This window comes from Rhinolophus ferrumequinum, chromosome 22, assembly GCF_004115265.2.
Source record: "Rhinolophus ferrumequinum isolate MPI-CBG mRhiFer1 chromosome 22, mRhiFer1_v1.p, whole genome shotgun sequence".
NCBI classification, from domain to species: Eukaryota; Metazoa; Chordata; class Mammalia; order Chiroptera; family Rhinolophidae; genus Rhinolophus; species Rhinolophus ferrumequinum.
The window spans coordinates 6,977,666-6,993,268 of NC_046305.1; the positions used below are offsets into that span (position 1 = coordinate 6,977,666).

Sequence of the window (15,603 nt, forward strand, 5' to 3'; positions counted from 1 at the left end):
CGGGGCAATTATCTTAGACTCCTAGAGTCCTCTCCTCCAGTTAAATAAATATGTAAATTTCCTATCGCCTGGGGCGGGGGCCTTACTAGAGAGGGGGAGAAGACTCGAATAGATTCGGAGCCTTCGAGATCCTCTCGCTCATCTGCCTTAGTCCGCAGAAGTGTGGGAGGGTCCCATTATCGCTCCCGTTATTTTATTACATTATTTAATAGGCTGTCTCTATAGAGCCAAGAACAGCCTTCAGAGGCTTGCTGTCTCCCAAGTTCTCTCTGAGACGCTCCTCCACCCCCCAGCCACCCCAAACTGTCAGCACAGCAAAGACACGTTAAAAAAAAAATTAAAAAGGCAGAGGGAGAATAAAATTTGATGGAGATAGTTCCGAATTTTTTCCAACAAGTTTCCCCGCAGCTGTTATCAAAACATGCAAATGAGATTTTCCAACAGGATCTTAAACAAATCTGGAGGAGTTAACGCCGCCGCAGCAAAATAAGCAACCCGTTTGAAGTGACTGTGGGTTTCAGTTTGTCTTTTCTCCCTGTGATACTATTGCAGGGGAATGATAATTAGACCTTTACTTGAAAAAGTCCGAAGGGCTCTCTCGCTTTCTCTTCCCTCCCTCTTCTCTCCCTCCTCCCTCTTTCCCCCCCTCTCGCTCCCTCCCTCTCCCTCTCTCCCCTCTCTCTCCCTCTCTCTCTCTTGCTCAGATGTTGGCAAAGGGGTTTTTCTTAATCAGACTGTTTTTTGGTCCGAGGGAAAGGAGGAAGAAGGAGATTGTGATGGAGAAAAGGGGTCTGTAAAACGTCAGGCACCGCACAAAGGCTTTGCCACGTAATTACAGGCTCCTATTAAGTCGAGATCTGCCCTCCCAGGGGTCTCCAATTTTCTTGTATTCCCTACAAAGCCTCCTCTGCATGCCAGTTTGTGCCTTTTGAAGTGCCAGAGAGCTTCTTGATCCAACTGAGAAGGAAAAAGGAGCTCCGCAAGAAGAGGGGGAGAGAGAGAAGGGAAAGGGGGGAAACCCACCACCACCCTCCTTCGGACTCTTGAAGCCCTTTTTTTTTTCCTTCTCCTAACGAAAAGTAAAGCGAGAATCCTGCCCTCCAATACATCTGCAAGACATCACCCTCTCCTCCTGAAACTTTAGTCACTCCTGAGAATCCACAGGAGTGCCGAGAGGGGGAACACGTTTTCTTGAAGATGTTTTAAAGCTGGAACAAGCCTTCTTCTGTTGGTGCTTGAACTCTTGCCTGGGAATAACTTTTTTAACCTTAAAAAAAAAAAAACAACAACTCACTTTGATTCTTCTCTCCCACCCCTCCTTCTCTCTTTCTTCTGTTTGCCTGACTCCCCCGCCCCGCTGGCCTGCCCTCTTTTCTCTCCCCCTTACTATTATTTTTAGTGTGTGCGTGTGGACGCTTTGGGAGAGGTGGAAGGATTTTTTTTCTCCTGACTTGAACATAGGGTGACTTTTTAATTTTACTTTTTGGTGTGGATTATCTCTTTGGATCGCGCCGGACTTGGCCTCAGGAAAGCAACCGGGGCTGTCAAAGGCTGCTGGTGGAGAACGCTGTGCTCTGCACCCGGGGGTCCCCCGCCCTCTTTCCACTTTTTTTTTTTTTGTCCTTCCTCTCTCCTCTCCTCTTCTCTCTCTCTCTCTCTCTCCCTCTCTCCCTCTCTCTCTCTCTCTGCACTCCCCCCTCTCTCTTCCCCACTCGGCTCCTCTCCCCCCTCGCGCCCACAGCGTTTGGTGTTGATTCCAGCGGGAAGAGGGGGGTGGGTGGGATCGGAGGGGGACACCATGACCTCCAGCTACGGGCACGTTCTGGAGCGGCAACCGGCGCTGGGCGGCCGCTTGGACAGCGCGGGCAACCTCGACACCCTGCAGGCGAAAAAGAACTTCTCCGTGAGTCACCTGCTAGACCTGGAGGAAGCCGGGGACATGGTGGCGGCTCAGGCGGACGAGAGCGTGGGGGAGGCAGGCCGGAGCCTGCTGGAGTCGCCGGGACTCACCAGCGGCAGCGACACCCCGCAGCAGGACAGTGAGTGAGGGGCGCATGCCCGCAGGGCTGTGTGTCCCGAACCCGGGGCGGGGGTCCGCGCTGGGCTGCCGGAGCCCGCCGAGAGTCAGGGACGGGGAGAGGTGGTGGCCGTGGCCGGAGGAAGGGCCGGTCACAGACGGGGCAAGGGACCTAAGAAAGGGAGGGCTCCGCCGCCGAGGGCGTAGCCGGGCAGACGCCGCAGGGAAGCTCCGAGGCCCTGGGGTCCGGAGCAGGAGCTCTGCCTGCGGCGGACTCTTGCTGAAGCCGCCTGGGCTGCCCCTCCGTCCCGGCTGCCCGATCTGCCCGCATACAGGTCACAGGGCTGGGCTGGGGAAGGGTCCCAGAAGGGTGCAGACCGTGCGGGCTCGGGGCAGAAGGGACAGAGGAGGTGGCACACAGGAGGCGAAGACCCGGGCGGCTCCGGTGGCACCGGCGTGCGGGCTCCCGAGGTCGGGCGTGTGCGAGGGGCGGCGCGGAAGCTCCCGGCGGGTCTCGGGAGTTGCCCTCTGCCCCCTGCGATGGCCGCCCCTGCAAACGGGTTGGAGACAGCAGCAGAGTCAAAGGTCTGAATGACTCCTTTAAGGGTGAAACCCAGCTCCTGGCCCGCACGATCCCGTGGCAGAGAGATGCGCAAAGGAAGCGCAGCCTCCAGTCCCCAGCCCGGTGTCACTTTCTAGGAGCTCTCCCTATTGGCCCCAAGACCTCCAGAAAACTCCACGCACAGTCCCCCTTCCACATAGTCCCCGGCTGATATCGCGCCCCCAGGGAATGTCACCTCGGGTTATTAACCATGCCTTAAAACATGACTCCAAATGTTTCCATAACGTCCCTGAGTCTGTAACAGACCTGTCACCTACCTCTCATCCCAGGTGACAAACTGCCCCCTTGAAGTTTGCAAGAGTCTGAACTTGACTTTCGTGTCATTATTTGCTGACTGCTTATAGTATTGTCTTCACATTTGGAACCTGTGCGAGTAGGGGGACCCTCTGGCATCCTATGACTTTCAAAAAACATAGCCAATGTCAGACTTTCAAAAAATAGACAAAGCAACAGGTCCCAGAAACAGCTGGAATCAAGGCCTGGCCAAAGTGGTGGGAGCCCCACAGCCACTCTAAAGCAGGCCGCAGGGAGAACCCTTTTCTCAGGCAAGCTGCATGCCCTTTGCTCTTCCTTGGTCCAGGCCAGCGCTCCCCTCAGTGTTTTTTAGCCAAAAGCAAAATGAGACCTACGTACTTGTAGAGGCAGAGGGCAACGGGGAGTCTGACTTGGTCTGTCATTAGGGAAAGATGGCCCACTCTGAGGAAGGCAGATGGAGCATCCCCAGGTACGGGTGCCAACCAGCACAGAGGCAGGATGCTTCCTTGTGGAGGGTATTGGTGCAGGGGTGGGGGATGGGGGTGGTGCTCGTGTGGCACATGCTGGCAGCTTGAGTGGTTTGCATGGATACTTTTAGCTCCAAGAAAATGCACTGTGAAATAATACAATTATTTTTAAACGTTTTTGCTATGGAAAATTTAAACTCAAAAGGGTGGGGAACAGAGTATTCCGCAGTTTCATGTGCCTATCCCCCAGCTTCCCGAATTCTGCACTTCCTGCCCTTGTTTCTCTATGGCTAATGATGAATCGCAACATTTATCACTATTTGGAGCACTGGAGGCTGCACAACAGAAAACAGGGTCTTAATGGAACTGCTGCCAGCCCCAAGAGCAAGCAGAGGGCTGTGAAAAGCAGGCCCAAGGCTGGTGGCCGAGCAAGCCAAGGGCCCAGGCCGGCCACGGCAGGCTCCAGATGCTATAGGCCTGGAGGGATGCCGGCCTTTCCCGTGGTTTGGCTCCAAATGGATGCCAGGAGAAGGGAGCTTGGGTTCCTGGTGGCCTTCTAGTGGGTTCGGAGCAAGGCTCAGCCAACGAGGCTGACAGGAAGCGCTCCAAGCTAAGGCAGAGGCAGCAAGGTAGCTAGCGAGAGGGGACCCAGGGATGGCTCCTGAGACCCAGGCCTGGTGCAGCCAAGGGGGCACTGAGCACGTGGTGTCTGGTGGGGCACACAAGGACATGCAAAGGGAAGCAGGCGGAGTTGGGGACTATGTGTCCAGACAGAAGGGGATGAGACCTTCGGAAACTTGCCCACTTGATAATTGAGCATATCTCTGAGTTTCAAGGAATAAGGAGGTCTAGTGGGGAGTGGACCCCGAAAGGAAATGGAGGTTCGGAGGCCAGCCAGGGGAGGATGCTTGAGGATGATGGTCAACATACATTACATTATGGAAGGAGGTTGAAGAATGCAGAGTATACCTGGAGCTGGGAAAATAGCCCAGAAACACACACACACACACACACACACACACACACACACACACACGCATAGGTGTGACAGGCCTTGCTTTCCAGAGATGGCAAGGGGCCTAACAATTTTTTTTGCTTTTAGAAACAGTGTTTCCTCATCCTCCTTCCCCAACTCTGGAAAGAGAATAGGAAGGTCTGGTAAGTTGGGTGACAGCAAGCATACAGGGGGGCCCTTGTCCTTGGTTCTTGGCCCCCACCAGAAGTGGCCCAGAAAGTCAGGACCAGTTGGCGGGCTGGGCCTCCGGTCCAACGTGGACAGTGAATCAGGAAAGAGGGGCGTCTCCATGCAGAGAACTATAGCTGGGCTCAGAGCCCGCAAGGGACAGAGGCCTCACCAAGAGTCAGGCGCTCCTTGCAGCCTGCTGGGAGTCTGTAGGCTGCAGAGTGGGAAATGATAAGATAATCTCCTTTGGAGAGATGGGTAACGTTCAGAATATGCTTTTCACTCTTCCAGCTGTACGGAATCAGGCCCTTCCTAAATTTTCTTTTGGGCTATAATTAGTAACACAGACTCCATTTACACCTGCAATCTTAGATCATTAATATTGCAAATTTGCGAATTCTAACGGGGCCGGCCTTGGCAAAGAGGAGCAAAGTATCCTGTCCAAAGTGAGGGCTTCCCGCTGATTTCCCGCCCTGCCCACTGCCGTTCTGTTTCCCTCTTCCTTGAGATGCACTCCAACTTTCCTCTCTGCAGTACGACTTCTTTCCTCAATTACGGATTCTCCCAGCCCATAAATTTCTCCAACTTCTAGGTTCAAATACCTTCAGGGTTTAAAGAAACGGCTCTTTAACACTGTTAGGAATCCAGTGGCTAGTGGGGGAGTTTGGAGTGTGAAGGGGGGTGTGTTAGATTAGGGGCAGGCAGGGAGAGGAAAGAGGAACAGGCCATAAAACAGGCAGACCTACTCCTAGGAGGACAGTGCATACCGCTGTCATTTCTTAATCTGAACTTGTGCAAACTCTTAAAAAAAAAAAAAAAGCGCCTGCCTTCCACGTTCCCAGCCTCTAAATTAGTGAAACCAGATTGTCCTAATAAGACCTTTTGTTGGAAACACATGTAGTCATAAAAAGGTAGACGGAAAGTCAATTAGACACGCGCGCGCGCACACGCACACACTCACAAGCGGGTGCTAAGTGTGCACCAGGCGCAGCTGGGTCCCGGGCTGGGGCGGAATGCAAATGCAGCACATCCGCGCGGGAAATTGATTTGTCACAAAGGCAGAGGTGTAAACGCGGCACGGAGGAACCGCCCGCCCAATCCTCCTGCCACACTGCCCGGGCCCAGCCTGGCCAAGTCCTCCTCGCCAGAGAAACACCCAGGGGAGCGGGGAACATTCTCTCCGATGCTCCTTAGTTGGAATTTGCATCATAAGATTAATTTCCCTGTACTCAGCGTTTGCAACACCTAAGGCGCCGGAAATTTTCTTATGTGGCACCACCCTGAGACCCTGGAGCCGGTGCTGGCACTCTAAACTTGGGCCTCAATTATCTTGACTCAAGGGGGAGTTAGACAAATACCTCGTTTTAAGGGTAGCCTGGAAAAAAATTCTCTTTAGAGGAGGCAGTGAATTCCAGAATCAAGGGAGGTCACTGAGTCCCCAAAGTCCAAAGTCACGTCCAGGGGAGAAGCGGTGAATCCTGTTTATCTTACATGGCTGGGCAGCGGCTGGATGGTCTCCTTCTCTTAATAATTTGGAGAAATTGACAGCCCAGTGACTCCCACCGCTTTGGAGCCAAGGGCCGTTGGAGTTTCAAGTGTCAGGGAGGTCGGCCTGCAAAGTCCGAGGCCGCAGGCTGCCAATACTCCCTGGGCCTCACTTCTCAGCTGAGGCTCTTCGGAGCGTTTCTCCCCGCACTTGAGGCGTCTCGCCGCTAGCATTTTGGCTCGGCGACCTCAACCTTCCCCGACGCGCTCAGGTCAGAGCGTAGGGGGATCAGGCAGGCAGTGGTGGGTCACAGGGAGCCCTGCAGTTCCTTCAGGTTCCCAGGGCGGTCCGTTATTTTAGATTTTACAACTCGAGTGAATAAATCATCTCCAAACCAGCAAGGTGTCACCCACTCATCCCACCCCGCACGAAAGACCCCCAGAACCTCAGAACCAAGGGCATCGTCCTACCCCACTGGTCACTCCCGGCCAGCAGCCACCTCCGGGACCATATTGAAATGGCATCTGTAGATTTTCAACTACGAGGACCCCTAGACCAATTTGATTTTTCTTTTAAAAGATGTGTGTCTTTTACAATTCCTCTCCTATATCCTGTTTACCTGCTCCCTCCTTCAGCAGGGCACCCCACTAAAGCTGACCCCCAGCTTCTGGAGCACCTTCTCCATCCTTGAAGCAAGGGGCCGCAGGTACCGGGATGTGGCAAATCTCTGCATGAGCGTGGGCTGCCCCCGCGCGCCTCCCGCTGCTGGCGGTGCCAGCTTTTAACCGTTCGTGAAATGTGTATTTCCTTTCTACCCTTTCGTAGAGAGGGAAGCCTTAGGAGGTACAACTTTTAGAAATCGGGGGAGTGTGTTTGTAGAGGAGATAAGTCTTGCGTTTTGCTTATTATTATTATTATTATTATTATTATTATTATTATTTTGCAGGGGGGGGCGGAAGAGTTTTTTTGGGGAAGAATGCCCCCAGGAAAAAAACGTGAACCGTGGGGGCTCAGCATCCCTCATCTAAGCCATTTGTTCAACCAACATGGCCCTCAGAGTATTCCTCCGAGCTAGAGGGTAGACATGTACAGGAACTATTTGATAAGAGACAACTCCCTGAGGACACTAGGTATCCAAACATTTACAGAACTACCTGTGCGCGCGCGCGCTCGCAGTTTGTAATCCTTGGGCGCGCTCTGTCTCGAATTCTGCGTTTGAATTTGATGCGGGGCCGAGAACCACTCCTGCCGTTTTGGTGGTGTCCCTTACCTCCCTTTTCAACAGTACAAAGAGGATGCATGCGTCAACAGATTATTATTTGTCCACAAGAATTTGGGTTCTTGTAAAATCAAGTAGTTTGGTGCAAACAGCACTCGGTTAAAAAGCACCAGTCTCAAACAGGACGGAGAGCATCAACAAATTGCCACAACCGCCTGTCCTCTGCATATGCTGTTTCTTATTAAATCAATCAGTGAGGAGATAACATTGACGACATCTGAAGACGTACAGTCATCAGTGTTTCGGGGTCAGTGGGTGTGTTGTCCACGTGTGGATGTTTTTGAGTAAGAAGTCTCCCGTGGTTTGAATCTTGGTAGATTCTGGGCTTCGTTCGTGTAATTTAGTGAGGCAGCCACAGAAAATTATGGGCTATCGATTTTAGGTTTAAGACTTGTAAAAAATCATTACATTTCACTTGTCCTGGAACCACTTTTCTTGATGAAAAAATATCTGGGAAGCTGATTGCAAGCGCGAGAGCCACTTTTAAGGGGACGGCAGGGGAACAAAGGCACAAATGGTGCTTGGCGAACGAAATTTTATGAAAGAAAATAAAGAAAACATGTCAGAACAAATCAATCACACACACATGTGACTTCTCAGAAGATTCTGGGGACAATCGGATCTTAGGGACTCTCCTGTTTCCGAGGTTCTGAAATACAGGAATAAGGGTCTGAGTGACGACCAGAATCCAGCCCCTTTGCTGCACCAAGTAATGAGGGAGCTGGAATTCCCAAGAACTTCGGGGCTTATGTTTACCATTAGGGATTTCCCCAGACTCAACTACCCACGGGAAATAAATGTGAAAAATGTGTATTCATTTGAATCCCCAAGATCCGCATTACGAGAAAGGACAAGGACAGGCCCTCTGGTTCCTATTTTGTCTGCTTTCGCGGAGTTATTTGCAAGCGACTGGAAATTTTCGGAACGCGCTCGCGGAGAGACTACACCGAAACTCCCACGCAGGAATGGAGACCCACTGGGCCTGAACAGCTGTCTTTCTTTGAATCTCCCCTTATTTTGGGGGGGTAGATTATGGGGGAGGGGTAATTAATTAATTAAATAATTTAGTGAATTTGAATTTTAAAACCGAGTCCACAGTTTCTTAGATTTTAATCTCCTCCATGCCTACCTCCGCCCTCGGTACTTGTGTCCCCAGTTCTAAGTGCGCTGGGGCGCAGCTCTCCGCGGGTGGCACGTACCCGCCAGCCTAACCAGAAGCGCCTCTTCTTTCCTTCTCCCTCCTAAAGGGGGCGCATTCTTCCAAGGCCGGGGCTGGGACCGACCTTACCCTGCCTTCAAACATCCGTGGATTCCCACAGGAGGGACATGCTGGAAGACCCCTCCACACAAAAGCAAAAGACGGGAGCTATAAATATCCTGAAGATATCCCAGGGACTACATAAATAAATGCTACATATGTGTTTTAACAGGATCGTGGAGGTAGCTGGTAGGCGGTCTGCCTTCCCTTCCTTTGAAAGGAGGGTGCTCAGGATTCGGGGTGAACTGGAAGGGTCAGGAGGATGAGCCGGAGTCAGTGGGTGCTATGGCTGGTGCCTGGTTCCATGGGGAAGGAGAGGGTTTGTCCCTGTGGAGGTGAGACATTTCTGCATATGCACTCCAGGTGTGAAAGAAAGAGGGGCAAATATGAGAGATCCAGAGTTGGCAGGATCAGTGAGCGGCTGCAAAACTGCCACAGAAACCCTCCCAGTACTGCGGTCTCCAGGTAGGGCAAAACCCTAGCCACCCTAGCGTTAGACCCTGGGCTTAGGGTATAACTAACTCTCTTTCCCTCAGAGGAAGAACGATCGCTGCCCTAAGTCTTGTGTGCCCGCAACTTGGGAACCCAAAGCCATTTCCAGTTCCCAGATCTGAATCCTGGCCTCCACTGTCCTCCCTTTGGGGGAAAGAGTTTCAAGACTTGAGGACATAGTACGAGGATAAATTCTTAACCGCTCTCTGTAAATCTTAGAATTTTCGACTTCTCTCCTTAACCACAACTTGACATGGGAAGTCAACGAGACAAGGCAGCACTGGGAGCGACAAAGTGGCAGAATGAAACTTTCGTCTCCTTAGTCTAGATGGTGGTTAATACATACCTTCCAAGAGAATCTGAGCTTGGGGTTCACTAGAAACAGAAGCGCGAGGCCAGGGCTGTAAAGGAAATTGCCTTCCCACAAACGTTTGTCTGGGAGTAAAAACATTCCCCCCTGTCCACTTAATTTCTCATCATTAGTCTTGTCATTATATTTTAAAGGACCTCACAGTGCTGGAAGGTGGTGGAGTTATAAATAAGCATAAAAACAGACTGGCGCTCTCCCACAACTCTAAATATATATGGGGAGGCCAACTCTTTTCAAAGAGGATTCAGATATATGACTCAAAGGGTAAGAGAACCACCTCCATCAAATCCTTGAGCCAAGATATGCTAAGTGTGATCAGCTTGACTACGGGTACCGCGAAGGGCTTAGCCAGAACTCTGGATATATACAGAGAGCCACATTTTCTCAAGTTTCCATGGTATTTACCCACATCAAGTCATGCTAGTGCACAAAGGGCTCAGTACTCGGTAGAACTGGCTTGGGCCGGGTGGGTGGTAGGGGTCTGGGGTCCCAGCCTCCTGATCTTGTCTACTGTCCTTTTCTTCTTTGCATTCCCTGTGCCCCAATGGGCTGTCTAAGACCTCTGTGCTGCAGAGAAAAGTGGTGCGAGGGGTCACAGAGGCCCCCTACTTGCTGTTTTCCAGAGTCTTCAGACCAGGAGAGAGCTGTTGAGCTCAATGACAGGCAACATACCCGGTATTTTCATGTATTTTTCCTCTCTGATAATTCACTTTACGATAGCTGGTTAGAGACTTCTCGGGAAGCGAGGCTTGGGGAACTGGTTACCATTCTGTTTCATTTCCAAGTAACTCATAAATACATGAAGTTGACAGTTCCGATGGAAATAGGTATTGAATCGCAACCTTTATACCTGGGCATTGACATATATCAGCATTAATCCAGACTGGGAGGTGACATTAAATAATTATGTACACTGTGACTTTTCATTTTTACCAGTGCCACCTCCCTAAATACTAGTCTGGATTACAGCAGGCATATTGCACTGGGCACCTGCCAGACTATCGCCTGCGTCCAGTAAATGCTTACTAAGTGACAGAATGCACTCCCCATCTATAGTGGGTCCCTTTCCTGTCTCGCCTAAGTTCTAGATCCCCTTGCCCCCCATACCCACTTCATACCCTTGGCCTTGGCAATCTCCTCTAGGCTCACCATTTCATTAAACATCTCTATACTGATGACTACCAGGTTATAGCTTCAGGGTCCCCTTAGAGCTATAGATTCATATATTCAGCTACCTACCGAATTGACATTTCCATCTGAACATCACAAAAGTGCTTCATCCTCAAAAGCGAGAAAGCATGACACTAACGAGTTCCCTTTCCCTATTGATCCTCTTATAGCTTTCCCTATTTGTCGGTTTCACATGTGGACGTAAAGGTCAGAAGTGTCATCCTTGGTGCCTTCCTTTACCCCTCCGTCCAATCTATCCCCATGCCAAGTATACTTTCTAAAAATCACGTGACTCCATCTCCTTTTTAAACCTCTACCGTGTCTCACCTGCACTGCAGTTCCCAGCCTCCTAGCTAGCTGGGTCTCCCTGCATCCGTGCTTATCCTCCCCTGTGTGCAGGTGATGGACAGAGTGGCTATAACAGATCCTCAAAGAATATTTGCTGGATAAATGAATGATGAATACCAGTACATTCTTTTACAAACATATATTTTTTAAAAACCATGGCTTCCCCCTTCTTTAGAACTCACAATTGCTTTGTAATTCTTTTCTGTATCAAGACCAAATTATTTGTTCTGTTTTCTTGTTATCATCCTGTATAGTCTGTATCTCCATCCCTGCCCCTGCCTGTGGGGACCCAACAGTTTCCCTACTTTTCCCTCATGTGCTCGTGAGGCTAGGATATGTGCTCTGGTCTCCTTTCTGCCTCTCTGACTTCTGATCTGAAATGTCTTTGCTCCCTGCCCCTTTTTGCAAACTCACCCATGCTACCTTTCAAGATTCTTTCCCCAGTATACCTCCCTGTGACACCTTCTTTGACTGCTCCATCTCAGACGAAGCAAATCCCTTTCTCAGTGCTTACTGTAATAATCAGCGCCTTGGCAGATATTGCTTAGTTATTTTCTAAATAGTTATGATTTTTAATTTATCTTGAGAAGTTCTTAAGGTTAGAGACTTTTTTGAGGGGGGAGGGCATATTCCACAGTGTATAAAAAGCAGCAGTATAAGCAAATAAATTAAATAGATCATTTTGGGGTGTAATCTGATTCTGCTATCTTCGCAATTTCTACCTGCAAGTAATCTCTCTCTTTTTTTTTACTGTATGAGTAATATCAAAGTACACTACTGCTCATTTTAGAAGCTGTATTATTTTACATTAAAAAGTTTAAATAGGAAGGTCAAGCCACCTATATTCCACCACCCTGAAGTAGACACATTTAATAGTTTGGCGTTCAAATATTTCCTTTTTGTTTTTTATACAATTTCTGTGTTAACTTTCTTGATGACTTATTTTTTTCTTTAATCACTGGAGGAATTTTTAATTCCATTTTGAAAGGTTGTGTTTCCCCCAAATTAAGAAAATACTCAAACATTTAGCCTACTTTCTCTCATCAGAAATATTAAACAAACACACCACCAACAAACAAAAGTTCCCCAAGAATTATGGGAGCTGTGACATCACAGTTCTTTCCCAACATTCTTCAGTTCCAGTGGGTATATTTCCAGCAGTAAAGTCCTTCAGAGTAAACAGTTTCTTTTTTCTTTTCTGCTTGTTCTAGCTGGGAACCCCCCCAGACATGAGCACATGTCTCCTTTTGAAACTGGAAAAGCCTGCATAATACCTACAGGACATTCTGAGACCACAGTTGAGCTCCTGCTCAAAAAGTTAGTTGTTACATGGTAAAAACGATGGTAAAAACATGGTAAAAAGTAAGAAAGAGCTCCACAAAACGAGTGGGGGAAGAAGTATCTTAAGAGATTGAAAATTTGTCTATAATTATAGATCCCTGGATCTTGAATTTTCATATAGTAAATGTTTTAAGACTCAGACATGCTTTTGCATAAAAAGGAGAAGGAAAATAGCCATTTATTTCTTTGTACCTGGTAGAATAATGATCAGGTAGGACAGTGACATATTCCAGGACCCAGAAGTATGTTTTGACAGAGCAAGAAACACTTAACAAAACTCAGAGATAATGCATTTATGCAGGCATGAAAGTCTACATTACGCCAGGCCTTATTTAAAGCGATAATTACAGAGAAAATATAAATTGTAATTATGAAGTCCATTTAAAAATCGTTCTCCGGCAAGTTGACATGAAAACATTTTGCCTGATGAATGCAAATATTTTCTTTAGGGAAAGTAGTAACAAATGATATACAATCATGTCGAACAAAATTTTTAAATTATGAATTAGATACATCTTAATAATTGATCTTTCTCCTCAGGAGAAAGTGGGAACAAAGAAAGTAATCTCATTTGTGAGGGTTCAAAAACCACACGTGCCCAATAAAAGTTTCTGCCATTGCCCACATTGCCTGTTTCTGAGAGGGAAGGAGAGCCACCCAGCGCGTCCTGTGCTCGGAACCAGATGTACCATTCAGCTCTATTCCTCCAGTTCAAGGAAAGACCACAGAATGAATCCTCAACACATTTTAGAACTAAAACAGAACTTCGTTCATTAATCACAAAAACTGGAATCTGCAGTTTTGCTACACGTATTTCAAAAGCTGAGTCCCTTCTGACAAGAGAAACAGAATCGTGCGCTGCTCGGTGGACTCTGTGTCTGTTCTCAGCTTCCCTCAGGGAAGAACAGATTTTTCTGGGTGTGATCACTTTTACTCAGAATATATGGAGTGCTATTTAAATTTCTATCTTTTTTTTTTTCTTTACCCCAACATTCTCCTTTCTCAGGGTGGTGATAATATCTATTGTCTGCACTGTTTCGGAATTTTTTGGTTTGGAGATTCATGGCTACCTTGAACAGTCAGGAAATTCCAGCAGTGTTTGGGAAGGCTTTAACGTGCAATCATTTTAACTGAATTAATATGCTCAGACTGCTGGTTGTTTCCTTTTCCCTGTTTTTGTTTTTATATAAATTGATGTGTTACTTTGTCTTAAAGATGCATAACATTAATAAATATGAACAACAAAGTGAGATTAAATATGAAAGTGCTTCACAAACTCATAAGAACATGTACTGATGCTATGAAGTTTTAGGAAGTCAATTCTAAGAAGTAGGTAGGGTTGGCGTGATGATTTTCATTTTACAGACAAGAAAACTGTGGTTTGGAGAATTTTAGAGAGCCACTGTACAGTGGTTTGAATCTTTCTTTCCTGATTCCATTTTAATTTTTTTTTTCATTGTCTCCCATCATCTTTGATGTCAGCCAAATTCTTTCAGGTGCCTTATTGTCCAGTGAAGCAATACTGAGGTAAGAATAAGGTGGCAGCCTGACACTTCACAACATTACCAAGCTACGCAATGTCTTTTAATTCCTCTGGGTCATGTTCTTTTTAAGTGGGCATCTTACTGCACTGCCTAGCTTCCTCATGGGAATGTAGGAGGTCAAAAAGATATTGCATTTGTGAAAATATTTGACAAAGGGCTGAATTTGTATATATTATTATACCATAAGGGATCAAATGGTGCGTTTTCTCAATTAAGTCGTCAAGTCAAGATCAAAACCTCAGAACGCGTTTCCATGTATACCCAACCCTCAGAAAGCAACATTCTTTCATTTAGATTTAAGGACATTAAGAGTTTCAAAGCATTTCACTTTCTAGTCAGAGAATCCTGTGTTAAGTTATGCTTGCACAATATATAGGAGACCCCCGTATCCGCAGTTTCACTTTCTGTGGTTTCAGTTACCCGCGGTCCACTACGATCCGAAAATATTAAATGGAAAATTCCAGAAATAAACAATTCATCTGTTTTAAATCGTGCACCATTCTGAGTATCATGATGAAATCTGAATCCTGCTCTGTCCCACCCAGGACATGAATCATCCCTGTGTCCAACGTCTGCCTATGCTCCCTGCCCATTAGTCACTTAGTAGCCATCCTAGTTATCAGATAGATTGCCACAGTATCACAGTGCTGGCATTCCAGTGACCCTTATTTTACGTAATTATGTCCCCAGAGCACAAGAGTAGTGACGCTGGCAATTCCGATATGCTAAAGAGAAGCCACAAAATGCTTCCTTTAGGTGAAAAGGTGTGCGCGTATGTATAGGGAAAAACAGTATACATACCGTTTGGTACTATCCATTGGCGTCCACTGGGGGTCTTGGAAGATATGCCTCACGGATACGGGGGATGACTGTACTTGCTGGTTGACTTTAGACAAGTCTCTGCATCTCAATTTCCTTATCTGTTAAAAATGGCACATTAGCATCTATCATGCTGGTTTGTTGTTTGGAATAATGAAATAATATAAACAAGCAGTTACTAATACCCTACTTTCCTTTCCCTTGAAGACATTCAAATAAATGCTTGCCCTTTTCCTGCTCCCCACTTCCACATCTCTGACAAGTATCACTTATTCTAGGCTTGGATATATAATCACTGTGGTTTCCCAATTGATGTTGGAAGCCATGTAATGTCACTGAAATTGGGAATATTCCCACACTCCAAAAGTCACACTCTGACAGCTCATCACTTACTGACAAAGCAGACATCCATTTTTGATCTGCAGTTAGAACTGGTGCCTCATGAATTTTAGGGACGCTCACAAGGCCACAGCGTAAGTGCCTGGCCGAGCCAGGAGTCTGGCCCAGAAGTTCCTGTCATTGTCAATTCAGGTCACCCTTCCCCTTTCACATAAACCAGTATTGCAAATCTTTGAAAACTTTGAGATGGCACCAACCTTTCCTATTTCCATTTGTTTCATTCATCCTCGCGGAAGACAAATGCCTTCCCTCAATTTAACCATTGAATTTAGTAGAGAATATATGACATATGCTTAGGACACGAGGAGTCAAGACTTCTTATCCCACACCTGACACAACCAGTAAGTTTCCAGGAGACCAACCATGTTAAGTTTTCTCTGTAGTAGAATGTCTCCCACATAGCACTGTCTTACCACTCCTCTGAGATTTCTGTGAGGTTTACTTAATTTTTTGTACATGAATAATCCTTACCATGTTCACTGTGATTCTACATACAGTTTCCATTCCTTTGCCAACTTAGATTTCCTAACCAGTTGAGTAAGATAAACATTCT

General features: G+C 47.4%; 1 protein-coding gene across 3 annotated transcripts in view; it reads left to right on the forward strand.

Moving 5' to 3' along the window:
• The first annotated feature begins 628 nt into the window (after nucleotides 1–628).
• PRRX1 (paired related homeobox 1) overlaps nucleotides 629–15,603 on the forward strand; it is a 75,619-nt gene continuing 60,644 nt past the window's right edge. Inside the window, exon 1 of one of the 3 annotated variants that reach the window (XM_033092798.1) lies at nucleotides 629–2,039. In XM_033092798.1, the coding sequence (XP_032948689.1) occupies nucleotides 1,799–2,039 (241 nt within the window). In that variant the 5' untranslated portion in view covers nucleotides 629–1,798. The remainder of the gene's footprint in view (nucleotides 2,040–15,603) is intronic. The other 2 variants (XM_033092800.1, XM_033092799.1) reach the window with 2 other exon arrangements.